We start from the raw sequence: 27,731 nt of genomic DNA, 5'->3' as shown, positions 1-27,731 counted from the left end.
TCGCTCGCAATCATACTGCATTTGTGTAGCTCTTTTTTAATCTCTAACTTCCGATACGAGCAATTGCTAATAAATTGATGATTATGCTAATCGAGCGATCAATTTGGTGTTTAAGCTGCTTGAGATAAGTTTTATCCGTTAATACTAACCCGCTCCATTGCGCAGCGGATATCCATCGCTGCTTCCATGCATACTTGTTTCATTACAAACCTGTAGTCATCAACCGAAAACAACTCCGTGGAATAGATTAGATTAAACAGCGGTAATCCATACTTTCCACCGTACGCATCGAATAATGCGAGCTCGCATCGGAACGACCCTCTTTGGGGAAGCCCTGGAAACTTAAACGCATACCGCTCTCACTTTCGTTCGACATCGGCAGCATGTAATCTGCCCAAGCCCCCAACAAACGAGCCGTCACGATCAAACAGTGAAAAACTTCACCGTAAACACCTAGCCCCTTCGGGGCCGGATTTTCAGATGCAAATGGTTGAAAAACTAAACTACGACAAGAACTGGTATCGTGCCTGGGTGCTGATCGGTCTATCGTAGCGATTGCTACCGTACGGCAAATCATGTTGCATGTTGTACAACAAGATCATTTAGTCCGGTATGCTGGTGCGAAGGCTGGGCTGTCAGACAATCACGACCGGGCACACCGTGCATAGGATCCGGTGGCGCTAGAGCCGAACCACCAAGAGGTTGATCGGTAGCGGTTGTTGTAAAATGTTGTGAAACTCGTGTACGGCCATGGCAAGAAGCTGAGCGGCAACATAAACAAATTGATTAGTCGTGTAGTGCTGTGCGGGTACCGGGGGTATCCTTCGCTGCAGACGTTCATTCATCCTCAGATAAGGTTTACAGAAGGTGAGAAGAAGCAAGCTTGAACGATTTGCTTCTATTACCACAGCATTCATCATTCAGCTGGTCCCAAATGAAGCTCTTGAGGATCATCTTTTTTGTGGCCACCGCGAAGCTATGCAATTACCTGCATAGACTATCATGTTGGGAAGATTTCAATGTCCTACTCGTCTCAATTTCGTTAATCATTTGTTGCCTGCTTATCGTATCGGTATCTGTCTATCATTTTCATACCAATCTTTCCGTGTCGGCACTTTCCAGCGCGGCCGGTGTTGAGTGTGCTGTCCGTAGGAGTTTCCAAAAAATGTTAATCCTCCCGATGCGATCGTCGGACTGATCCCCCAACACCTGTGTTGCAACCACGTGTGCAACCGCATCCGGGGACGAACCCCGCTACCTCTAGGCTGCTGAATATTTATATCACAAATCGGCTGCAACTAAATGTGAATGATCGCTTCGAATAAAAGGGATTACTCGGTGAGATTAATTCACCACCAGCGCTGCGCTAATTGGCGATGATGTGAAGCTGCTTCCACAGTTCCGGATCGTTGCGGTTCGAGACTTTGGATGCATTTTTCAACGAAACATTATCCACCTTCATCGCGTTCCAATGGTGATGTGGAGTGGTTTTGTTCATTTTTTGTGTGTTGAATGCAACTATAAGGGCCCATTGTGGTGCATTAATCAGGAGAAAGCACTGCACAGCGGACTCGGTGATGCAGTGTTGAAATATTTTGGCTTCATTGGAAGAAGCTATACGACGAAATCTGTTCTTGCCCGTCTGGATCTTAATAATTTTAGAGCTGTTTTCTATACCTGAGAGTCTAAAGTTATATACTAGTAACTTGAGTTATATAGTTAGTAACTCTATCTTTACTAAAACCTCGACGATTAAATTTTGAGTAACAGAAAATAATGCAGAATATGTGGTTAGATGTTACTAAAAAGATATGATCTCTGCTAGAATTGCTGTAATTTTTTTTTATCTTTGTGTGAATCTATTGCTGCAATCATAGGCCTAATTAGATGTGGAAGACAATTTTCGCCAAATTATTATTATTATTTTAGTTTATTTATTAATGATTTTATTATATTCACTATTCATGTAAATTCATCAAAAATAAGTAAAATTTTAGACTCGAGTACGTTTTTTTTAAATTTCCACTCAATGTTTATCGCTTTATCGTATGTTTATAAACTTTAAAGGTTAGTGTACTGTATAAAAACATGGTTCATTCCTTTTTTGTTGTTTTAATAGTTTTTTTTTATTGTACCATCTATGCTTGTTTCTACATCTTATGCAGTTAATATCACAATGCACTTATGCACTAGAATTGTTCAACATTTGAGGTGCTTGATTTAACTAGTACAGATTCATGACAGGTTTCGTTCGTATTCAAAGTTCTATCAAGAAGGTATCAATACTTTGTACAAACAAACTCCAAACCGTTTCAGACTTTTAAATTGTTTATGTGAGGCATTTCGATCTTATCGATGTAAAGAGATAAACAATCTTCAAATGGTTCTTTTTTACGATGAGCTGACATACGGTACTGTGTCATATAATCTTCGGCATCAACAATTGCAAATTCTCATAAACTAATTCTATCAAAGTCTTCTCTCGCGGGATTGCGAGAGGTTTCAAATGTAACAAAACACTATTGTTGAAGTTTTTGCATAGCAAAATATCATTGCTATTGTGCAACCTAAAGCAACAGTGACTAAATTACTACATCAGCTTGCATTTGCGACTACCGCGCGTCACCATCTCCATCGGTAAGCTTTTCGAGTAACGAACTGCTCGAAAAATGCCGTATGCAATCAACGAGCACACGAGTGTAGCCAAGACACCCACCACGAACAGTACGTCCAGCATGAGATACTCAAACCACGATAGATGGCGCACGTGTAGCGATTTGGTTCCACCGTTGCGTGCCACATATTCGATCCACCAAACGGCACGCTCTATCGACGTTTGTGGCTGGTCGTTGAGCAGTGTGTGCAACTTGTTGACATTTTCTTGATACCTAAAATGATTGCAAAAAATCGTAAAATTCGTTGTATTACATTCACGCTGCGATTAAATGGATGGAAAATTACCTGCTGTTTGTTAGAACATCGCGCAGCTTGTCCACAAAAGTCTGTGCCTCGTAATCGATGAGTGAGATGATGCCCGCTTCATATTTGACTATTTGGCGCAGATAATGGTCATACGAGGTGGAGTAGCTAATGCCAACGACAGGCACTTTTAGTTGAATGGCATCCTCTACATTTATCTGGCCGCCATCCGTGAGGAACGCTTTCACTTTAGGATGTGCTGTAAAGTAAGCAATATAAGAAATGTATTATTGTAAATCAATAACATTATTAATATTATTTTTTAAATAATCGATTATGACGGCCAAAGGCCGTATGGTCGACAGAATATGTCGAAATTAAACAGCGCTGTGCATTTCCTCTTAGTTATGAGCCTTATCCCGGGCTTGATCGTTTAAATTACATTATTATGATAAACATATAATTTCTATATAGCCATCGGGTAACATTATCTCTTCTTCAGTTATTTATGGCTTTTTTTATTTACCCGTAGCTGGACAGTCAAGTCCTGCCATGCGGAGGTCCGGGTGGGATTTCGGACCAGTCCTGTCGTGGTAAGACCGGCGGTACCACTATCAAATACACTACTCAGGTCACTCCACATTAGTAGCAGCACATTATTATAATGAAAGTTAATTCCTAATATGCTTGCGTTCAAAGGTTCATTTGATAAAGGATTGTAAACAACAACAAAAGAGTTGAAAAATCTCTTCCTTTAACAAGCGCATCGTATGCAAATATTTTTGCCCCTCATCGTTGCGTTCAAGCGCGCCTTGTTGTTGATGATGCGTGTTGTTTTGCTGTGCATATGCCACTGTAATTGCCAACCCTTATCCACCAGCTCGAGATACAGCGCGTTGTTGTTTGTCACTTGTCGGTTGCATTTCTCAATGAACCGCCAACGAAACACGTGCGTACGAGTGTGACTGGCGCTGTACTACGTTTCAGCACAAAACCCTCTCGCGCTTACACAAACACAACCAGCAGCACCACCGCCGATGGGGACGGAACCATAAAACCACTGCAAAACAACAGGCTAATGGGAAACCGGCTGCCAAGCCCCCAAATGGGACAGCATTGGTTTGGTTGTGCGATTGAGTTCGTTGCAAAGTGTGATGGCATGTGCGGGGGGGACTTAACTCGGCCTGTCTAAACACAGTATACCGGGCCCCCACCAATTCCCCGTTTTTAAGTGCTATCTAATCTTGTTTTTGTTTTGATTTGCTTCAAACATTCCTCACTGCTTACATGTGCGGATTCATGCTTCAACATTCGCGAACGTCCCGCGTTCATCCGCTGCACGCCGCCGGTAATAGATACCGGGAAGTCATTAATATTCACAGCGGTGAAAACGACATGTGAACCGTCTCGTGGTTGTGTTTTGAAACCATCTCATACACTGCCATCTGAAGCAGAAGGTGCGATAGTTCGTCTTATTTATAAAGATCTTGCCAATGAGGAGCTGCGGCAAGAAGAATGACCGCAAAGCAGCGTGTTTTTTCAAGGTCCCTTTCTCTAGCCTTTAACATGTCGCAGAAATGTTGATTATACTGCGTAAATTCTTTTCGCATTATAATAAACTTTTTTGTTTCGCTCTTCAGAAGCTGACCAGTAACCTTCACGCGAGTTTTACGTTCGTGGCGAGGGAGCAAATCGGTTAATGAAGCGCATCAAATTAAAAAAAGTGGAACAGATGGCACAAAAACAATTGCAATGAAAACAAAACGAGAGAGAGAGGGGGGGAAACTTACCCAGAACGGCCTCTTGAGGTACGCGGTGCGATTGGTAGGTGCGCCCGGTACTGTTGACCACTTCCATGACGTCGTCCAGCGCCCAAACGCTTGCCAAATCGAGCTGTTCGAGTGCCTTGGCAATCTTGTCGATGCGGGCCCGACCGGCAGCACCACCGAGCGACGAGCCCAGATTGACGTACACAACCGGTTCGTCCGACTGGGACAGGAAAAGGTTCAGATCTTCCGGTAGCTCGGCTCCGACAGCCGGGCGATTTTGGTGAATGCCGCCCAGGTAGACGGTCGTCGGCCCAACTGGACGCACATTGCCGAGTTGCTGATACGCGTTGATCAGCAGCAAATCGGCATTCTGCTCAATTTGGCGCAGATCGGAAATCTGCTCACCGAAGTTGCTTTGGGCGATCAGGTTCTGGGCGGGAATCTCTTCGGTGTAGTAGTAGAATCTGTAAGCAAGCAAACAACATTGGGGTTAACAATATGGTTAAAATGTGTCTAACGCGCCTGTGTTGTATGTGTTTTGCCCATAAAAGAGCTTATCAGTAAAGAAAAAACCACCTCCTGGTGCGATAGCATAACAGATGTGCTGTGGTTGGGTCAAAAACATACAAACATGGTGTATCAGCTACCGATTGATAAGTAACGTCAACATCCGAGTACGTCACTGAGGGGGGTTGTAATTGTTTTTTTTTATAAATCTTCTGATGCGTAATTTGACGAGTTATGCAATCTAATCGTCCAAACCTTAACCAAAATAAAAATCAGGGCCACTCGGTCACTTCGACCAAAACCCACCCCAGATAACAGCCACACGAACCCGGCTGCTAGCAATGGTGCGCGAAAACTGTTATATCCTCGATAATGCATTAGATATCTCAAGCGTGAAGTTACGAGTTTTATCACGTATAGCGTAAAGAACGCTGAAATGTGTCTAGTGAAAAAATCTCGCATCATTCTCCTGGTCAATCAGGCCGCGAGGAGTCTTCTGGGCGATAAGGATGGGTTGTAGGTTTTAGTGGACTTTATTTTAAGCACCACAAACTTAATCCAAATGTTTTTAAAATAGAAATGTTCGACGAAAAACAAACTACAATGTTTCGCACATGGTTCCGCTTCCTGCGTCACTGCTTCAGAAGCAAATAGGCCGGGCGAGAGAGGTAATCGTTTCGATTACTTAGCAGGAAGCTGGCAATATAATGTGTAAGCATTTGAAGATCATTGAACGTGCCCTGATGACTCGCATTTCATCGGACCGCATAGAAACCGGGCCTGTCTGTCGATCGATAAGTAAAACTAGCACAGGTTCAACACAGCTCGGTTGGGTCAGCGTTTCCAAGAATGGTTGACCATTAGCAACGTTCTAGAACAGTGTGAAGCGCATGAGCCTAGATACTGCGACCGGATATTGTGTGCCGTATGCTCAAACTGCTGTTGTAGTTCCTTCACGCATGCATTCTGCTTTGTTCTAACTCTATGGAATGCTTCACCAAGTGTTAATTTACGCAATGCGATATGAGCTATGAGACACAAACAGTCGCTGCATTTGTTTTGCCATTCAATATTCTAACTCCTATGCGAAACGTCAGCAAAATTGCTTGTTTTTTTTCTTCTCAAACTCCCTTAATCACTTTTACTTTCCACGGTTATGGCGGTCACACGTTCCGACTGACTTGCACTTTTGTGCACGGTATGTGCACGAGCACATTACTCATTGGAAGCCGGTTTGACCTGCGGGCGAGGCATGTGTGTGACGGGCCGAGAGGTGGCAACCCGTCGCATGGTGGTAAACCGGCGGCAAAATTGCTCAATTATAATTGCTCCAGCTGTACCATGTCAGGGTTGAATAATTCATACAACACACGTCGTTAATTGTGGTGTTTGTTGGGCAAAACCCCTAACAAGGGAGCGTTGCACGGCGGCAAATGACTACAGGCCCCGGTCGTAATCAGCTGTTTGTGAAGAGTGAAAAATGGTGTCATCCCGAAAAGCTAGTGCTAAACTTACCTGTACCACACGGTAAACAGTACACTCGAGATGCGCTGCAACAGGCTCAGATCCTCGCTAAAGGGCATAAAAATGCTAGGATAGCCGATCGGATGGTTCGGGTTGCCGAGTGCTTCGTGCGCATTGATGAACGCACCCCCGTTAGCGATGCCCACCAGCGGCGCACGGAAGTGTTCCGCAAATGCATTCATCAGCGTTACGCCGGACCATTCCACCATGACCACGTCAAAGCGGTTGCATTGCACGCCATCGCAGGTCCTTGGGTTGGCCGAGTTGATCAAGCTCTGCATGGCGGGATGCTGCAGTTCTTCGGCCGAGATCGTACGCATTACATCGTATATGTTGCGCAGCATGTCACGCCCATCCAGCCCGTCCCGACCAAGCCGTTCCAGCACCGGCAGCTGATAGGCGAAACTTAGATCGATCTGCACTATCCGTTGAAGCGTCACATTGGTGCGATCCGGCGCATCGATTGGATCCGTTGTTACCAGCACCAGCTCGTGACCTCGGTTCGCGAGCTCTTCGATCAGCGGCCGGTAGACTAGTTGATGTTGCTTCAATGGCACCGGGAAGATTGCCAGTATTTTGGCCGCTTCGATAAACCGCAGCGTCGCGACGATGGCTATGAGCAGCACGAGTGTATTGGTGGCCATTGCTTGGGGTGTTCTATTTTCGCGGTTTAGGCAAACTGTCGCCAAGTATTTTGTGGGGGATTTTGTGATCTGAAGATCTGTTTCAAACAATTTCTTTTTGGCACAAACGACCAATTTGCGTTCCACCACTGCCCTCGTCACTGGGTGGAAGAATGCTGAATGAATTGAAATTCCGTGTCCGTTTGACCCGGTTGGCTAACAATTTGGATGGTCGCGTTTGTCGTGTGTGCTGTACATGTGATCAGACGATCAGACAAATTGACCAAACCACGCTGGAGCAAATTGCATTCAATCAAGCGCACAATCGAGCTCAAACGATGGGTCCGTCACCCGTCGCGCTTCCACTACAACTGAGATGGAATAATTCACACCGTCCCAAATGGTCGCGCCCGTCGACAAAGGAAACGGGTATTCGTTTCGTTTTAAGTAATCCTTTTAAGGCAAGAATCACTTCCTTCCACAGCTCGGCATCACAATTTCCCGGTTCGTAAGTATCCCTTAAGGTCCTCGTTGTGTTTCACTTGCTGGCCGGCCTTTTTGTGATGAAATGGAAGAAACTATCCCCTTGGGGTTAGTGACTGATGCAAGCTGGAAAGATGGAAAAGGAAGGAATAGAATCGTGTTACTACGAAGCTTAAAAAATGCTTGCTAATTAGCAATGCTCTGACGTGCAGTTCTGACCGTTATGAAACATGCTTCAGCCACATGATAAAGGTTGCGTGTAGTGGCATGCATGACGCACGACTGGTATTTTAGTAGAACCATGCTTTGCTAATTGATGTGGTACGTTTCTTTTCCTTCGATTAGCTGCTTGGGGAAGCAGAGCCTTTGTTGATTAAGAAACACCAACACCATTGCGGACAACAGCCAAAGTCGTTACGCAACTAAGTATTTTTTTTTGCATTTTACCAATTTAGAGTTGCTGAAAACATCATAAAAATACTTGTTGCATAAATATCACAACTTCCGTCTTGAGCGGAGCATATTCAATATTCTTGAACAATGCGCACACAGAAATTTAAACTCATAACATCATAATAATTGCCCGTGGGTGATGTGGGGCCAGAATTATGTGCCATTTGTTTTCCTAACGCGCATTCGCTTTGTTTGCGCTGTCGACAGGCAAGGAACAGCAGGGCAACAACATATTAGTGCCGGGTGCTGCGTTGGTCGTTGCTTCCAACGCTTGGCAGACGTTACCGGCCCCCATTGTACGCGGTGCGGTACTACGTCCGGCATGAATCATACCCAACAAGTCCCGTGCCCCATGAGCATGCGGTAAAACATCGTCTACCACATACGTCCATCGCACCACAGCTCTTCTCCCCACTGCTTCCCACTGCGAGTGGGGAAAGGAATGGTTTCGCGCATCACACCACCACACGCGTTCGTTGCTGGCCATCTTCTTTGTGTTCCATTTGGGTGGGTTTGTTGCGGAAAGCGTGGTACAAAAAAGTGATCATTTCCGTACCGCAGCTCTATGCTTCCATTTCCATCCGGCCAACCAACGCACACGCACACACCAATCGCTTAATTTATGCATTTCACCAACCGACAGGTTAATCCAAAACTTCGAAAAGAAATGCGCTAAATTCATTTCAATGCAGTGTGCCCCACACTGAAGGGTTGATAACGATTACGCTTTCCGGATTTGTTTTGGTTAATTCGTAATCCCCATCCGTTGAGGCTGTTGATCGTGCTGCCATGGGTTGGATTTGCCTGCACAAAGACGCCACTATCGTGACAATGGTGCTGATACCACCTTGGACAAATGAAACCGTAGCATCGTGATCGTGATCGTACCTTGCTTCAATTCCTCTACCGATCTCGTCTTTCGCTGCATTAATTACAATCAGCTGCTGTTGCGATGCGTGCACACGCGCTGCACACCGCGTGAAGAAAGAGCGTTGTTGTTGAGCGCGTATGCTTTGTACGATCGGTGCGGGTCAGCTGTCTCACGCATACACACACCAAGGACAGCAGCAATGGTTTTGTCCACCTTTGGCACCTAAGCAAAACACTGCATCCACCACAGCTAGTTGCTTTCAATTAATCGCGCACAATCGATCCTAATTCTGTAACACGACACTTTCTACAAACTTGTTTGTATCTCCTCTTGTTAAAATATTACCACAACTAACGGTTTCGTAACGGTTGGCACTATGTGGCACTGTTCAAAGGCACATAAACTTTGTAATAAATTGTTTCCGAACTGTAAGCGCGTGCCTTTCCGGAAGGCACAAGATCCACGACGTTCACCGCTTGAGTTGTGCAGCTGAAATGAACACCGCCCGGACTCGGCAGCGAATGTGAGTTTGGTTTGGGAATGGACGGCAGTTAAGCATGTGTTAGTGTGCGGCAGAGTTTAGCAACCGATATTCAAAAAAAGTGGTAGCAAACACCGAACACTAATTTGCGGTTTATTTTAGTTGAACACTCGTTCGGTCGGTATTGCATTCAAAATAATATACTTTATGCATACAATCGTAATGTAAAATATTAATACGAAATTAGTTTAATATTCTGCATGTGGTAATATTTGTAAATGGTCCATAAGTATTTCATATTTTTATTTACGTAATTTAAAACTAATAACAATCTAATGTTTGCTTAAGTAAAGTCAACCCTTATTTGCAATGCCCCTGACTTCTACAGTGCGTACAGGGTAGTGTTTGATGTGTAGTGGTAAAAAAAACTACATCGTAGCAACCATACGCTCGCTCTGTAGAGGTTACTCACGATTGAACAGTTGCTCAAACATGAAATGGTACAGAGCAAGAAATGGTTACAAGATGTTAATTGAGTGTAAGAAGAGACTTCCTTGCAATTAAGGTCCTTTTCGAGCTGTACTTTAATTAAATAATGTTGATAAATTTTCTACAGATATAACTAACATAATCATCCATAAAACTGTTGGGGGTTTATACATTATTTTAAATGATTAATAGTTGATTTAATCATGGTTAGTACTTCTTTAGTTTTATTGCTTCAATGGAATTTAACCAAAATCAAACTACTTAATATAAAAATATGAGATTAATAATCTCTACTTATAAACTTTTCTAATTTTAAAAGTAAACTTCTAAATAACTGACCATTAATTGCTTACCTGGGAACATTCCAAGCATGAAACAGGCGGTGCCTTAATTATGCATATACCGATTACATTTGAAGATACATGATCGATATAATAGAATCGAACAGGTTGTATGTTGTCATTAAAATGTTACAACTTATATTGACAGTTACAAACAATCGTGTACTAAAGTAACACTTATTCTATATTTTTTTATGTAATAAATATTTACCATCCACAAGACGGTCGCTTTTTGGCAACGGTTCCAGTTTTCCTACAGGACAGATTTGCTGTTGCTAAGTTTAGATAGGATCAACAATTTCTAAATCGAAATCAACACGGTAGATCCACAGCAGATATTCTTGCACGGGATTTGTGTCGATTTTTTTATTTGTTTGCTGAAAAATAAAACCACCAAATGCCTGACGGAATGGGTTTTGTTGGCTTGCAATGAACTCACGGCACTCAGTTCACGCTACGCATGGAACCGGTTGACCTACGCGCGTAAAACACACGCTCACTTGCTTATCGTACCGCTCCGTAGCAACGGACCACGAATAGCGCGTTTTATGCTTGGTTGGTGTTTATGCTGCTCTCGAGATCAAGAAAGACTACAGAGCATGCGTTGCATCGGTTCCCCCCGAAACATGTGCTTCGTTTGGGGTTTTACTCGTGCACCCACCAAAGGGCTCTGGGTGTCAACCGGTTGTTTGTAAACAAACACCATCAGCATCAGCATCATCATCATCCCCATCATCATCATCATCATCGTGATCATAGGCAGTAGGCCATAGATTTGTTTTATTTTTAGACACGCTCTAGTCTAGCATGATGAGAGAGTGCAGCGATGGGCGCGTGTTGGGCGTTGCGCAACTTGTTGATTTGGACAGTTTGGAAGCTAACGCCAACGCCAACCGGGAGAATGGCCATAAATGGGAACGAACGGATGTGTTTTACGCAAACACATGAGTTTCAAGTCTCCATCCAATTACCCGTTGCATAAGCGGTGGTCCGTTCCCTAGTGGGCTGTCACAAATATTGATTGTGATTTACAGGTTGCCGTTCATGACCCATTTCAAGGGCAAGCTAATGAACTGGAACGTTGATGTAGTGAATGATGGAAGAAAGGGCTGTAGGTGTACTATCCAATTAAGCATTCGTACCATTGTGCTATCATGGCTTTTCTCTTTACCCTTTCTATTGCAGATCTAAACATCTCCACCATGTGGAGTCGATGGAAGGCATCGATTCTACTGTTAACGGCCTTCTGTTGGATTGCTGAGCATACGCCGACGGTGGCGGGTGTGGCCGGAGTGGCTGCCGGTTCTAGTCACAACTACAAGATCAACCCGAAGCCCTGCTCAGTGAACGGTCTCGAGGGTACCTGCATGTTCGTCTGGGAATGCATCAAATCCGAGGGTCAGCACGTGGGCATGTGCATGGATCAGTTCATGTTCGGGTCCTGCTGTTCGCACAATCTGACCGAAAATGTGATACCACAGAACTACCAGCAGACGTTGCTGGGCTACCGGCCGAAGCCAACGTCATCGCCGTCCGGTGGCAAGTATAAACCACCAAGGCCAAGGTAAGCGTGAATCGAATCGACACAGTTTACTACCTTGTCTCATGGGTGTCCCCACGACTAACCACTGTATGTTTCTCCACTTAACTTTTGCCCTCGGTGTGTGCCACCATCAAACGGAACGCGGGACCCTTGATAACCTTACAATCGATGCCTCTACACGTATTGCCACCATGGAATTGGACCCTTTCCTGCACAAATTCCCCAACGGGTTGGCGTACTAATGCGAAACCATAACTCAACAGTACTTTTGTTAGCAGTAATGGCTACACCACCATCTATCGGCCGAATGGCAGTGGCACGCTGGTGATACGACCGTCCCACAACCATCACCAGCAGTCACATCCACATCACACATATCATCACAGCAAGCCAGGCAATGGCGTTAGTAGTTCCAGTAGTAGTTCCGCTAGCAATGGTGGCACGTTCGTCACCGGCAGCAATCACTTTAGTCAAAAGCCTACAGAGGGCACTGTAAATAAACATTCTACCTTATCGACGCTAGTACAGCAGCAATCGGGACCGGTGGACCAGGAGATGGCAGCCAGTGCAGCGACGGGTAGGTTACTCACTCCTCCCACACAGTGTTGTTATTCCAGCGCGACACTCCGTGTCGGAATATTGCAATCGAAAATGGTTTTTTGGTTTTGTTTTGTTTGTGATGTGGTTTTGTTATCCTTCTGTCTTGCCCCAGGCGTCTTTACCACCCACTGGCAGGCCACGACGGAGCCAAGTTTCATTACGCGGACGAAACCGCCGAAACCAAACAAACCGTCGAAGAAACCGATCCTGTCCATCTCGAACAACATTCAAAGCACCGTGCTGAAACCAAAACCATCGGTACGTATTGTGTAGCCACAGTTGTGTGGGAAATGGGCAAAGGGAGCAGAGTTCTTGGAATGTTCCGGGTAGTGGATTGTCGAGATTAAATTTACTTTTCGACAAATGATGCTTACTTCCTTCCAAACAAAACTGCGCTTCTTCGAGTGATTTATACTGACATGCATCTTGCACTTTTTAAGGCAAAGCCGACCAAGCAAAGTACTACTAGTACAAGCACTAGTACCACCACCACCACGACGACAACGACGACCACCACTACGACACCGAGGCCTACTACAAGCAGAACCACGTCAACGTCCAGTACCACCACGACCACCAGCACTACTACCACGGCCAAGCCCACGACCACCATTGCTTCCAGCAGCTCAACAGGTTCACAACTGCTCGCAGCATCCCCATCTGTGATTGACGTCGACGATGCCGCACCGTCCATTTCATCGTACACAACGGCACCGGGCCGATATACAATTTCCGCAGCAAGAAACGCTGGTAAGACTCTACAACCGCACGGGGGTTTCGGTTTTTAAGCTCGTTTGCTCAAAATTGGATGAAATTGTTCCTTCAATGCCATCTTCCCCGGACCTGGTTGATTGGAGAACCATTTTTCCTGTCCTTTTAACATTTTTCGTTGTTGTTTGCTCTTCACACACACACACATATTCCCTTACTCCATCTACTTCTCGCAACGATAACCACATCCGACATTCCGGACGGATACGGCAACAACAACAACAACCAAACACTAGAATGCGGCATACAAACGATGGGCCGCCCGGAGACAAGGATCGTCGGTGGCAAAAATGCTCCGTTCGGGCGCTGGCCATGGCAGGTGTCAGTGCGACGAACGTCATTTTTCGGATTCTCGAGTACCCATCGGTGCGGGGGCGCTGTCATAAATGACAACTGGATAGCCACGGCGGGCCATTGTGTCGATGAGTAAGTGAACACTGAAGTGACCATCCCATGCATCCGTGTATCGAGCCGTTTTTCCTCTATTGATTGGTCCTAATTGCTTGCGTTCCGTTTGGTCATCTTTTCTTCTCCGCTTTTTTTTTTGCTCTATTTCCGCTCGCTTCCAGCCTTTTAACGTCGCAGATTCGAATACGAGTTGGCGAGTACGACTTCTCGCACGTGCAGGAACAACTGCCATACATCGAGCGGGGAGTCGCACGGAAGGTGGTCCATCCGAAATATAACTTCTTCACGTACGAGTTCGATCTGGCGCTGGTCAAGCTGGAGCAACCGCTCGTATTTGCGCCCCACATCAGTCCCATCTGCTTGCCGGCGACGGACGATCTGCTGATCGGCGAGAACGCGACCGTTACCGGTTGGGGTCGCTTGAGCGAAGGCGGCACATTGCCATCCGTGCTGCAGGAGGTAGGTTTTAGTTTTAGTTATAGAACATTTTTACGTAAATTATCAGGACAATACTTTCCACCGGAAATTTTCACAACACATTATTTTCATTCAGCTCATTTCCAGTTCCAGTTAACACTTATTGAGTACTTAATGATATTTTCAAATATTTTTTATAAACATTTTATCCGTTTATTGGCCTTTGGAACTAAATATTTTTGTTTGCACATTCATTGTAATGCTTCTAATGTGGTTGATAAGCAATGTGAAATAGTCAGAACATAATACGTTGCATAACGCATCTTGCGAACTTTTTAAAGTTCAAAGGCACACGTTTTTATTTTTTATTCTATGGAAACCCATCACTTGCAAAACCCGGGAATGATTGAAAAGAACGAAAGGAAAATTATGGAAGAGTTGAGGCTGAAGAAAACTTTGCGGTGCTGTAGAATGTTCCATTTTTCTGGGTAAAGGTGCCTTGGGTGCTGTCTGTCTCTGTTGGTATGATAAGATGAAGCTTTCATGATTGAAGTACACGGAAAGCAGTTTTTCTTCAACACCGCGCTTTTTCCTTATTTTTTATCGTTAAGGAAAATCATGAAAATGGATGCATCTTCTACATTTAAAAGTGCTACGTTTCATGCATGCAACTCCATTGTTGCTACTGGTGCTAAATGTACATCACAGGGATAGCTTAATTATGGTGCTGTTACTCATTGTCTAACCTACTTTCTCTTCGTCTCTGTCGGTAATGAACGACGTAGCACACGATGGTACACGATGGGAACAAAAAGGGTATAACAGCACGTGCTCAATTAATTTGTAACTGTAAACGGCATACACGTGCGATGCCACAAGAATTCGCAAGAATTATCCTTCAACCCAGAATAGATGATTTGCCAAGGATTGAAACATTCTACAGCGTAAATGGTTTCGTTATTAGTTATCAGAGAATGGGATAAACAAGTACATTAGTGAATGAATTTCTTTCTTCCACAAAAACAGAGCTAAACTCCTTACAGATGCAATGCTTTACGATGCCACTGCAATTCCATACATAATGTCATTTATGACATCGTGGATCTACAACTTCTCCTCTCCATGAGCTTTTCAATGCATTTTTGTTAATATATTGGAGATGGTGAAAGCAATGATATAAATGGTTACCATGGTTACCAATCACCATACCAATTCCGGCTGTCTGTCTGTGCCGAACTTTTGTTTGTTATCCACGTGACTGTTGGGATGCTGACAAGTTTGCTGAACGACTCGTTTGTCTATTCAATCGGTTGGTTTTACCATGCGTTCGTAAGTAACGTTTTACCCGATCTAGTGTGCACAATTATTTTGTGTCAAGTTGATATATGACACCAACCTTCGTTAAGAGTCAGTTATCGTGCCATTCCTCCATGTTGGATTGTGTGTTACCAAACAAGAAAAAAACCAACCAAAGAAAGAACCATTGCCAAACAACGAAAAACGAATCTTGAAACAATCCTTGCCATCGACGATAATAACATTCGGTGCTGGAGTGAATTTTCCAAATCTTCTGGCTGGCTTTAAGCTCTTGCCAAGCGTGACTCTGCTCGACCATTATTTACTGCACACAGTTCTTTGTGTACAAGCATTCAATTTACACCAGTTCCAGCATTCGGTTTAGCAGGTTCTCGTACTGTACAAGAGAGTACGTGATAAGTAACTTTAGTTTTCTGTAACCTATAAAACCCGGCCCCAGAAACGGGCTCAGTGTTACGGGCATTGATTTCTTCATCCTGCTGGGTCCAACAGCCGAAAGGTCAAAATGGCAAAGAGGCGTTTATTTTCGACCAGATTTGTATGCATAACCGTCAACCCGAGGATATACAATCCTTTCGGGCAGCGCGTGTCAAACTACCCCGGTACCCCGATGAAGTCAGCTAGACAGTTGGGGATTATCGACGCATGCCCGTCGCACCCGTGTGTTCCCCCCTCCCGTAGGAATTAATTAAGAACGTACGAGGGGCGAATTCACAAGTTCATTTAGCCATGCTGACTGGTGAGAATTTTCCCGTTTTTCTTGTCACATTTCACATGTATCATTGCGCACGCAGTGCCGCTCGTTTGTATGTATTAAAGCACTTCGTCGATAGCATCGTCACGTCGAATAAAGTCGTACTGGTGTGTTGATGAAATGGCCCGATGACTTTCACTGGCGCTGGCTGGTTGGGTTTCCGTGTCCATTCCGTGTGCTCGGTTCGTTTCAATTTGTGGTGCTTCGCAATGATTCGATTTACTTTCTTTGCTTTTTTATTTTTAGGAACCGTTGGTGAAAACTAACACTTCCTTCTGGGAAAGCAGACTCGAGTAGAAGGTAGAATTCGTTAGTCGCACTAAAGAACCATGATTTTCGATAGGATTTGTGTGTGTGTGTGCGACTTTATCGCACCGCTGTTAATGGCATTTGTAAGAAAGTTGCTATTACGAAACTGTTTGGAAAGAAAAGAAAACACACCACAACGGGCACGTACCTCGGACCACACGGTGGAAGAGGCAAAAGATGACTTTACGAAAGTCGTGATTTGTGTTTATCCTGGTGCATGAATCAGGAAGAGCACCGTGGCAGACGTGTCGTGTTTGGCCATCGCTAGTTGGAGTCAGGCAAAAGTTGTCGATAATGTCGGAATCAATAGTTCGCAAAAAGAAGAGGAACTTTTGCCGCTAGCAAAACAGACACGGAGCAGCAAACAAATGTCCACGAGTGGCCGGCAAAGAAATTTATCCGAATGTTCATGTAAACGATCCTTTCTGAAAGCAAAGAAAAACGAACGAGGACCCTTCTTGCGAAACCGAACAGAAGAAGCAAAAAAAAACAGTTGGGTAAAAGGAAAATGACGGAGATGTTTGATGTTGACTTGCCATGGTCAATCGTACTGGGTGGAATCGGTTTTTCGTTTGCAATTTGAGTTGTTTGCCAAACGTGATGCCGTAGCTCGTTGTTGGACCAGATTCGATGGGCCAAACGCACATGGAGCAGATAGTCAATAAGCTTTGAAGATGATACATGGCGCTTGACGGGCGAACGAAGCATGTGCAGTTCGATTCTGGGATTTTTGGTTATAGAAGTTCTGCTGCTGCTGGAAATGCTCTACTTTTGCACGATTTGGTATGTTGGGAATATGATTACGATAAAATATTTCACAAGCTTTGTGAACTACAGTCCCGGAAAAATACAAAAATCATGAAGGTGGATTCTAAATAGCAATAAGTATTTGGCATACAAAAACCTACGATCACGATAGCATGAAAGAAATGATAAAACTTCAACTGCATTTCGAATGCTAATGCAATTGCTTTCGATATTTTTTTTGTGTACCTCACTCACAAACTCAAGGAACCCAGTGTTGAACGATTTACCCACTTCCGAATCGTCATTGTTAAGCCATTAAGCAGCGATACAACTTGTGCTGCGCGTACAGTGCATGCAGTTGATTAAACTGCACCATTTCTATTGTAGAAATGAAGAAGGAAAGGATGGGCGCAAAAAAAAACGGAGCAAAATAACGCGATTTTCCGGAGAAGAATGTGGTGCCACTAGACCACCAGCTAGCAATATATGCTGCCTTGGCAGGGCGAAAACTTTTAAAAGCATTAAGTTTTTCTTCCGTTCTGGAGTTTCTTTTGGCCGCGTGTGAGCGCGGCGTTTGCGAACTGGAATAAGTTCTTCTCAGCCAATTCCCTACAGCACCGAAAGTGGTGTTAATTGATTAGAATCATGAGCAGCGAAAACTGCTCAGTAGAAGTGATTCGGCAGGAAATATTATGTCGGTGGGCAAACTTTGGTAGAATTAAAGTTTCCACTTCATTGCAGTGTGAAGTGTGTGTGCGTTGGGAAAATGAGCATAATGTCAGGATCGCATCGAAGATTAGCAAATCTGGTCGTGATAAACTTTGCAAGTTGAGGGGATAAATTTAATTTGATGACAAAACCAGTTAGAAATCAGAATGGTGTAAGGAAGTGTACAAGATATCTTCAGCTTGGTGTTTATGGCTTACTCAGCGGTTATGACCTAGCTGTTTAAATAACTCTAAGCTGTCCAAACAAATTGTACTACTATTTTCCACACTCACCTTCATACGAGAGCGAATAGAAGGATTCATCACGAGTTCGATTAAGTTTTAAATAATGGCACACTATTTGCTGATGCATGCTACCGGCAGTGGTGTAAAACATTCCAAGCAACGTTTTGTGCTGCATTTTTCATATTTTCAACCACCGGTCTCTTCACTCTTCGGGTTTGTCAATCTATTCAACAGTACCACAGCGCACCGCACCGGCGAAGGAAAATTCCATTCCAGAGTAGAATTCTTCCACCAAAGAAACCATCATTCGTGCTCAGCCTTTTGAGCGAATTGCAGATCCGAATGCGAATGCCTTCGTTTGCCGTTTCTTTCGCCGCTCACGACTGTTGGAACAATCGAACCCCAAAGTCCTTTCGCTTCATCTCCGCACTTTTTCCGCAACCGTCGTCACTTGGCGCTTTTGGATGGTGCAGCATCCCTTTAGTTATTTATTTCTGCTCCCAAGGCAGTACATTCTTTACGTTAAGATGGCCTCTATACCATTTCTCGATAACTTCCCGAAAGGGTTTTTGTTCGGAAGGTTTCGGAAGCAAAATCGGTTCGCAACCATTTTTACCTTTCCGGCACTACAAACGCTTCCCAGCCAAGGCATCGCTGTCGCTCCGGAATGTGCTGTAATCAATTCCACTCTCGTCAACTCTTTCGTCACACAATCTGAATAGCGAAAGGGTCGATTTTGTACCATTTTCCATTGGATAACTTCCATCGCGAGTGATTGGCTGCTGGGGGCCACTTTAAAGAATCCCCAATTGTGCAAAAGGATACAAAAGGTCAAGACAAGAAAGCGTAAATGAATCAAGTATGTTGGTGGGCGAATACAAAAGAACCTTGTACATTCCTCGGTACGTCGTGAGGCTGTGGAAAGTTTATGCGAATGGAAATGAATAAATTGTTTTTCTCATTAAGCTTCCTCTAGCGCACACAGCGCCATGCTCGCGATGGTGATAATGACGATGATGGTGTTGTATGCTACGAAACCCCCCCATCACTTTTATCTTCATGAACTCGACGCTTATGATTCACATTGAAAGGTAGGACGGCGGGAAAAGCGTGGAAAGCGATCGTGCGAATTCTTTTCCGGACTTTATGAGCCAGCATTCCTCGTGCGCCTTCGTTACGGATAGAAAATATGTTCGCAGGACGTATGAGCTACGAACAAAGCGATGAGAGACAAAAAGGATAAAGAACTTGAATGCACTGTCATCATATGAAAGGATTGCTTTCATCATTCACCAATGATGTTAATTACGGAATTTTTATATTAAAACTAACATTTTAATATCTAATAATGATAAGATAATAATATCAGGACATTCAGTCCTGATACTAATTAAAGTGTTAAAGTGTACATCAGTAAGTTATTTTTGAAAAGTCACACTCTTTTGCTCTTACTGAAATGGTACAAAACGAATCAGCGAAACCACCACGCGACAACGATAATGATGGGTGTTACTGATAAAAACCAAACGGTGCCAGAGTTCGGTTGATCTTTATTGGTTTGATACAATATTTATCACAATTTTATCGCTTTCATGCGCATTTCTTTGCCATTCACTAGCTCTAACGACTTCCATAAAACACTGTCAACAATGTTGGCAATAATCACCCATTAGGCGAACGGTTGATGTCTCTGATTGAGGTTTTTCAATCCTTGAGCAGCGAGGTGGTAACGAACGCGTGAGAAAGGAAACTGATGGGCTAAAAGCGTGAAATGAACAAACAAACAAAAAAAAAGCAAAACCCATAATCCTAGATTACCCACTTCCCAATCGTTCTGTGTGGCAAATTTGCGACCAGAAAGAAAGTCACCGAGACCTGTTTCGAAAGTGAAATAAAAAGATTCACTGATGATTGCTCTGCGAGAGTGTTGCGCTCGCGTAGCGTAGGAAAAGCTTTCCGAATGCTGTTTTGCGCCGTTTTATGGCATTCGGTGGCAGCTACCGGCATCGTCCTACCGAGCGACGATAAGCGGCTGTCGTTGTGGTTAGATGATAATTAGAGGGAAGATATTAGCGTGGTGCGCGTACCACGTTGTGAAAGAATGTCAAGTGATTGAGCTTGATGGGACGGTATTTCGGGAGCTTTTCACGCTATTATCCTTTAAAGAAGCGAAAGATAAAGGCGCTCCGGGGTAGTTACCCTTCCCCTGTTTCCGATATATTTTAATCCGTTTCATATCTGCAACGGGTGGCAGAGTTAAAGCAATTTTAAACTTTAATCTTTCTATTTGGATAAATTAAAAGTTTAATCCGATAGGGAGGGAGTATCCACAACTCCCTACGAATGAAGTAAGAGAACTTTCCGTCAACGCCACTTTGATCAACAGTAGCCCGCAAGCGTTTATATTATGAAACGATATCAGTTTTATGCAGCACAAAAGCGGAAATCAAGACGCTTTTGCACGTCATGACAATAAATTTTTTATCACACCACGCGCGTGGGTTTGAAAAAAAAGGAGATAGAATTTGAAGAATGGTTCAGAAAAATAACCCCAATCCAGCCACGAAACCATATTCCGCCGGAGCAAGATGCTGGGCTCAGTGTGTTTTGCGTTGTGGAAGGTAAGTCCTAGCGGATGGACAAGAGTCGCGCGTTGAATAAACTCTTTTTTATATTTTTTGTTTCCCCCCCTCGAATGGGTCGGTGCGGCCTTTCTTCGGGCAAGCTGAAATAGATATTATCACGTACGTGAAGCCACATTCCAGGCCACATCATTGACAACCGTGTTAGGCTAGGTTGGAGTTGGTTAGCGCTAAGGAAACGAAACGCTTTCTCGAAAATACCGCAGCATAGGGAACGCAAAATAGCTTACGAGAAGGACGTGTGATAGTGACACAGCAAAGGTAGACCGTAACTGCGATAGGTCGGAAACGGTACGACCGGGAAGCGGCTTCCAGCGGCTTGGCTGTTCGTTGATCAAATCCTTTCCACTTGAGACGAATTTCTTTAAAGCACAAAAATGGCATCTTATCTTTTTATATTATTGTTGTAAACCATTGAAATGGTGGAGATTTGGAAGGGGGCTTTTCTCCTTTTGAGCTTTTTTACAGGAATTTAAACAGATTCCTTCGTCGGTATATTCTTATATTCTGTTTTTTTTCTTGCACAGAAATTTACGAGCGTACACACAATGGAAGATATAGTTCAGACAAATAGCTGCGCACCATATTGCAACCAGAGACACTAGACACCATTTTTAAAGAAACGTGAAATAAATCTTATCATTCTTGCACCGAGAACGCACGGTTTGACCGTAACAGCCGAAAATAGGGTAATCAGAAGGAGGACTCTCTACTTTTTCGTCGCTTCAAGCAAGGAAAAGTGCCATTCGAAAACCCATCTATCCGATCTCCCCGAATCCCGCACTCCAGAGCGGTGGACTAACCGGTACGATGGGAAAAGCGTATTACCTCACGCTTGGTGGAGAATGGTGACTGGGGAATGATTTGTTGTCGATCCTGGAAATTCGTCACACCACGAACCACCGACCGTGCGTGTGGGGGGCGAAAAAGGCGAACGAGGCAACCGGGCTAGTCTGCCAGCGTAATATGATCGAAATGGGATGAAAATAGCTTTTTGCCACGCGTGGTCTTTTTTCGTGGTTGAGTATGGTTTTTTCCAATTTCATTCTCATCCGTAACCGAGAAGCCGAGATTTAACACGGCGGACGGGGCTGATAATAGGGAACAGTGAGCTCAGTGTAATTTTGGAGCGTGTTTCTAAACACGTTCCTTCCACCAGCGTTAGATTCCTTTGGTTTGCGTTCTTTTTGCTGCTTCTGAGAAATGTTTTTGTGTTGAGAGCTGGAGCGGGTATCACGTCGTACTGGCATGGTAAAAGCTTTCGAGACGCAACAACAACAGCACAAATTCAACGCAACACAGAAATGGAGAAGAAAAATAGACCAGTTAAAGTGGGAAAAGCAAAACGTTTGGTTTGTTGTAGCCGAGCTGAAGAAATGTGTCCGGGTTTTCTAGCATTTTTTTTTTTGGTATTAGGAAGGAACTGAAAGAGAATATCGTAGAAGAAACATTTCTCTACGGTATGACGCTTATTCCGCACCCGAGGCTATGTGGCTTCAGTGCTAAATGAAGTTTATTGTACCATTACATTCTGTTGAAGCTATTGAAAAATGTTTCATTTAAACTTAATAATGGTAATTGATGCATTACGGAGAACACAGCAACCTATGCCTGTAGCTTAAAGACTTACGGAAAGCTTTGAAGTGCAAGTATCGCAAAATGGGCAATCCATTTGACCGTTTTTCGCTTTGAATCCTTGTTTAATGTTTAATTGATGATGATAAATGTGGGTCGAGTATAATCGAATAAGGAAAATGACTTTTCCAACCCCATTTTTATCGGAAACCATTTATCAACTGGAAAGTGAGGACAACGCAACAATTCTGCCAGTGCCTGCTATTCACTAAGTTGATTGAATTTGACACATCGTTGCAAAGCACAAAACTGACGTCTCACGCGAAGAGCCGCACGGTACAACTGTCACTTTAAAAAGCCACAGATAAATGACGCATTTGATCGATTTTTGCCGCAAAAAAAGGTTCTCGGTATGGCGAATGGACGAACGCTGCTGATGGTGGGTAAAATAATCAATCGCCGAGCCGTAGCGCTGCAGCACCTTGCCCAAGTGAATCAAAAACAACGCACGAAGAAATCGCTCCTTATAGGACACGTCAAACGAGCAATTTCAGCTGCTAAAGTACCGAACTATGCGATTGACGATATTCGAAGCGCTTGAATGAACACCGACTGCCGGTGAAATGGATTTAATTGTTCAACCATCCGAAAGCAATCAATCTTGCTGAAGCCTTTGCTACTCGAATCACTTAAAGATGCGTTTGCTGAAGCATCGTCACTAGCAGTGCGGCCAGATGAAGGATTCACTGGCAGGACAAGTTTGCAATTTCGGAGCTGGTACACAAGCCCACTTCTACCGGGTGGGGGTATGCCGCTAACGTATAGCTTGACATTATCATCATGTCGTTGGGTTTTCTCTTTATCATTATCGTCATCATCGAATGAATCCCTTCCGGTTTCGGTAACCAAAGAAACACAGCCACAAGCGTCCTGTCGTCGGGTGTCACTAGCAAACTTTTAATGGCCATCGAGATAAGGCCCGGGGCCGAGACGCCGATTCAGTATTCACTGAGATTGTTCTTTTTCGGCAGATTAGTAGTTCGCTTACGCCTGCTATTCCATTTCTGAGGGTTTTTGGGTGGGATTTTGACTCAAATCACATCTCCACACGATCATCTGCCGGTGGCTACCGGGCGTACCTGCGTGCGTTTGGAACCGTGGAAAACCAAACGAACTGTCATTTGTCACCAGGGGCTCCGGCAGGTGAAGATTTGTCATTCGTCGTCTGTTTTTTGGATGGAAGGCGTAAGCGTGTACCACCGTTCCGTCGGTTCGTTGGATGGTGCGAAAACTTTATCCATTCCTCGTGCGGCTTATAAGCCAGCTCGTAACGATGTTGCGCCAGGCAGCCCAAGGACGTAATGCATGAATGATGCGACACGTAAGATGATCCATTCTTTGAGTTATTGAAACCCTTTTATTCAAGGAGTGTGCTTTAAGTAGGATATTGCTTTAAGCTCAGTTGAACTCGTTGCAGTACTAACAAAAAAATAAGCCTACTAAGAGCGGTGAAGAAGAGATACATTTCCCATATTGAATCTTCCCGTTTGGTTGGGCAACTGCTCACAATATTTGTTTGCACAATAGAAAAACCGATGCATCGTAGTGCAGAACCGAGTAATTACATCAGACCGAAAAGGTATTCTTGAGGAATACCGAAATGTGTCTGATCTCATTTCTGTTAAATAATGCACTGGAAAGCACACTCCCAGTTCTCGGCCTGGTACCCATCTTTAGCAATCACTCGTCACCAGGTACATTGTACTGGGTGAGGGCCAATCCCTTAGCATCAATTTGCAACCCCATCCGGAGCCAACGTGAAATCCCTTTTCCGGTTCTATACACCAAAGGGTATATTCCATTTCTGCTGAGGAACATCACACCCACGGAGCAGTCTTAGTTTCTCAAGGACCTTCGGCTCCTGGAGACCGCCATGCTCCACGAAGCGACGTGTTTCCGGTGAGAAAGGGCTATTCCGCACCGTAACATCTGGCCAGCCGTAGTATTAATTAAGGGTGATGTTGATTAGGTCCGGTTGCCGGCGGTAACGGATGGCCACCGACACTGACGTATGGCTCGGTGGATGATGGAACGTACTGTTAGTGCGAACTGCCTCCATTAACCATTGATAGTTTCGCTCGTTGTTCATTGATAATTAATAGATTCCGAGAAGGTCGGAAGCTCGGTTGCTTTCGGCGTGATGGAGATTGAAAGTTTTTTCCATCCCACTCCCAGGATACGCCTTTATGGCAGCTTATTCGAGCAAAAGTGGCGGTATGGGAAAGAGCGTTTGATTAAAAGTTTATTGCACTTAGTGGCTGTCGAACAAGATGCGTAATTGATCGAACATAAGGTATGGTGAACAGTGATATTGATATGAACACTATAAATAAGAGTGCAAAAAATATACGAAGCTATCAAAAAGATGCCTTATCGTAAGTTTTTCGCCGAGTACCAAAATCAATGACGTATAAGTAAAGTTTTCCTTATTGTTTTCTTAATAAACCTTATTGCCCTTTTTTCTAAATTTTGTTACCATTGATCTCCACACAAAACCTTCGATAAACGAACGAGGGAAAAACAGACCCCACAGATGGTTGCATATTTATAGCTTTCTTCTATTCGTTCATCTATATTTTTTCTCTGCTTCTCTGAACGTTTTATCCGTTGGTAAACTTTTCATGACGCTTATGGTTCTATTGGCACGTACTCGTCCTGCTATCCAACCCTCCGCATGGTTGAGTTATGAGCGCCGTTTATTATTCATAGGAATGCATTTTTCTGCCATTATTTTCCACTTTACTTTCTCACCGTTTGTTGTTATTTGCTTTCTTTTCAATTTTTCCTTTCCCAATGCCGTCAGGTGTCCGTTCCGATCGTAAGCAACGACCGGTGCAAGTCGATGTTTCTGCGCGCCGGCCGACACGAGTTCATACCGGACATTTTCCTTTGCGCCGGCCACGAAACGGGCGGGCAGGACTCGTGCCAGGGAGATTCGGGCGGTCCACTGCAGGTAAGAACAGAAACGGCGGCATGGTGGATACTGTTTTCGATGGGAAAAATATTACCAATGCCCTTCGGTGACCGATCCGTTCCTGATACTTTACTGTTTTCCGCTGTTGCAGGTGAAAGGCAAGGATGGGCACTACTTCCTAGCGGGCATCATATCGTGGGGCATTGGCTGTGCGGAAGCGAACCTGCCGGGTGTTTGTACGCGAATATCGAAGTTTGTGCCGTGGATCATGGAAACCGTTCTGTGATAATCACGCAGCGTTGAACCGATGCCGACGGACAATGTGGGAACAAAAACCAAGCAGCGAGAAGTGCAACGAGTCTTGAGTCGGTGGGTCGTACATTTGGAGCGGCGTGAGAGTGAAACAAAAGCGCATAAAACAATCGAAACGGTGTGTGTATATAGCATTGATAAAGTAAGTTGATCATCAAACACCAAACAAGGGCGCTGATGAAACGAGAGAATGAGAGGTTCATTAACATTAAGAAGCTTTATTTAAAAAAATATTCACTACTATGCGCGCACAGGCGTCAAACAGAACATTCAACTTAGGTGAAATACTGACAGAATCGAGTAGAAAATTAAGCCCTTGTAACAACGCTTAAAACCCATAAACTGCCGAGCAAAAGCACTCACAGCAAATTAAACAACCGAAAGAAGCAACAAGGGTAGGGAAATTGCAAGCGAAACAAACATGTAAATATGACCGAGCGCTTTGCTAGAAGACTTAAAGGAAGGGTGCTACCGTCAAAGCGGTACGCAACTTGTGTATGGTTTCGAGAGAAAAGTAAAACTATTTGTCAGTGTAAATAGAGTCCTCAGCGAAAGGGTAACATAAACGAATAACCATCAATATAGGAATAGGCGATACGGAGAAAGAAACGTAAAATGAATTTGTACATACCGATTTGCGCGTGATTAACTAGCCAGAATGAAGTAACGAATGTTTGGCCAATCGCTTATACTTGGTCCACAGTGTCCGCCCTAATTATGTTCATTAATATTATTATTTTATTATGGCGGCTTTTTTTTTGTTTATCTTGCAATTTACAAACGTTATTAGTGATCGTGTTCGCAATGGCATTCCTGTTAATAGCTGATTATTATTCCTTCACATACCGGTGTATTTATGTAGCTGTTTCGAAGCAGTAGCAGAAACAATTAGTAAATAATATTCTAATTTCCAAAGAAATGTATCGTACGTTTGTGTGTCGTTTTATTCTTTGTTCTGTTCGTGACTCGTTTACACACGTGGCGTTCGGGGTGTTAGGCGGGGTTTCACTGCTGCATATACACCCAACAGTATCCAGATGGCGAAGAAAAGCTTCACTGTGGTTAAGACAAGAAAGAAACGGGATTTTGAATAATAATGCAATTAATTGTATATCGTAAGTATTCTTTTTAAAAGTTTTGTAGCACACTTACCGCAGAAAAACACAACAATCCAATAGACCCAGACGCTTATATCGAAGGAAAGCATGACAGCGAATATTTTAGAAAACACAATTACAAAGAAACATTCCTCCATAAATCCGTACAAAGCAAACACCTTCACCAGCGTAACGTTGTTCTGTAATGCACGCATACGAAACACACAAAACAGGTGACAAAATTTGGAAATGAAATTTGGAAATGAATGTGAATACTTACCTTAAATATTCCCACAACAAGCAACATCCCGGGCATCATCTTAATGACGGTGGTAATGATGTGATACGGTATAAACACATCGAGATGTGTGTAAAAATCGCACGCCTTCTCAATCATCGCATCGCTAAACTGCAACCGTGCTGGTCCGGTATCGGGTGCACCGATGGTTCTTGTTGAGGTTGGCAGTTTATCGCATCTTAACTTCATCAACTTCAGCAGTTCGACCGTTTCCGTGGTATAATAAACGGAAGTTGCCATCCACAAGAAGCCTAAAAAATAACCAAACACACGGTAACAGTCGCGAGTACACATCCTGAAGCAGTGTGGCAATCTTCGATTGAAATATCCAATGTCTAAGTAAACTGCGATGCGATTGTTTAAACTTACATGGCCAACTAAAGATTATTAAAATGAATATTGCGTTCTGTACTGGGAAACCTAAAGGATCATCCATTCATTACGTATCGCAGAAATTGTGAGTTTTATATCATTACACCCAAGGTCTGTGTAGGAACGAGGTTGAGTAATATAGAGCGATTTGGCAAGTAGCAAAAAGTTCGTTACACGTGATT

General features: G+C 43.9%; 3 protein-coding genes across 3 annotated transcripts; 1 reads left to right on the top strand and 2 right to left on the bottom strand.

Annotated features, from left to right (window-relative positions):
* Positions 1–2,113: 2,113 nt before the first annotated feature.
* Positions 2,114–7,538, bottom strand: LOC128299756 (UDP-glucosyltransferase 2-like). Its single transcript, XM_053035827.1, has 4 exons — positions 6,711–7,538; positions 4,710–5,152; positions 2,962–3,178; positions 2,114–2,888 (listed from the first exon to the last, which is right to left on the bottom strand). The coding sequence occupies exons 1-4, from the start codon at positions 7,361–7,363 to the stop codon at positions 2,591–2,593; spliced, it is 1,611 nt and encodes a 536-aa protein (XP_052891787.1). The 5' UTR covers positions 7,364–7,538; the 3' UTR covers positions 2,114–2,590.
* Positions 7,539–11,597: 4,059 nt separating this feature from the next.
* On the top strand, positions 11,598–26,625 carry LOC128299754 (serine proteinase stubble). The gene is made up of 8 exons (XM_053035813.1): positions 11,598–12,024; positions 12,267–12,580; positions 12,716–12,861; positions 13,044–13,353; positions 13,611–13,800; positions 13,944–14,241; positions 25,360–25,509; positions 25,622–26,625. Exons 1-8 carry the CDS (start codon positions 11,615–11,617, stop codon positions 25,754–25,756), a joined length of 1,953 nt encoding a protein of 650 aa, XP_052891773.1. The 5' UTR covers positions 11,598–11,614; the 3' UTR covers positions 25,757–26,625.
* A 127-nt stretch (positions 26,626–26,752) lies between these two features.
* On the bottom strand, positions 26,753–27,471 carry LOC128310130 (uncharacterized). The gene is made up of 3 exons (XM_053046688.1): positions 27,160–27,471; positions 26,935–27,079; positions 26,753–26,838 (listed from the first exon to the last, which is right to left on the bottom strand). The coding sequence occupies exons 1-3, from the start codon at positions 27,469–27,471 to the stop codon at positions 26,753–26,755; spliced, it is 543 nt and encodes a 180-aa protein (XP_052902648.1).
* Between the last annotated feature and the right edge of the window lie 260 nt (positions 27,472–27,731).

Source organism: Anopheles moucheti, chromosome 2 (genome assembly GCF_943734755.1).
Source record: "Anopheles moucheti chromosome 2, idAnoMoucSN_F20_07, whole genome shotgun sequence".
NCBI lineage: Eukaryota > Metazoa > Arthropoda > Insecta > Diptera > Culicidae > Anopheles > Anopheles moucheti.
This window is presented reverse-complemented; position numbering and strand designations above follow the sequence as displayed.

Excerpts from the sequence above, each read along its gene's own strand:
- LOC128299756 (XM_053035827.1), bottom strand. The coding sequence starts at position 7,363 with ATGGCCACCAATACACTCGTGCTGCTCATAGCCATCGTCGCGACGCTG. Across the intron at positions 3,179-4,709 it reads ACCTCAAGAGGCCGTTCTGG|CACATCCTAAAGTGAAAGCG; the intron begins GTAAGTTTCCCC and ends CTTACTTTACAG. Across the intron at positions 2,889-2,961 it reads GATGTTCTAACAAACAGCAG|GTATCAAGAAAATGTCAACA; the intron begins GTAATTTTCCAT and ends CAATCATTTTAG.
- LOC128299754 (XM_053035813.1), top strand. The coding sequence starts at position 11,615 with ATGGCTTTTCTCTTTACCCTTTCTATTGCAGATCTAAACATCTCCACC. Across the intron at positions 12,581-12,715 it reads GGCAGCCAGTGCAGCGACGG|GCGTCTTTACCACCCACTGG; the intron begins GTAGGTTACTCA and ends GTCTTGCCCCAG. Across the intron at positions 12,862-13,043 it reads TGCTGAAACCAAAACCATCG|GCAAAGCCGACCAAGCAAAG; the intron begins GTACGTATTGTG and ends GCACTTTTTAAG.
- LOC128310130 (XM_053046688.1), bottom strand. The coding sequence starts at position 27,471 with ATGTGTACTCGCGACTGTTACCGTGTGTTTGGTTATTTTTTAGGCTTC. Across the intron at positions 27,080-27,159 it reads TTGTTGTGGGAATATTTAAG|AACAACGTTACGCTGGTGAA; the intron begins GTAAGTATTCAC and ends CGTGCATTACAG. Across the intron at positions 26,839-26,934 it reads GATTGTTGTGTTTTTCTGCG|TGAAGCTTTTCTTCGCCATC; the intron begins GTAAGTGTGCTA and ends TCTTAACCACAG.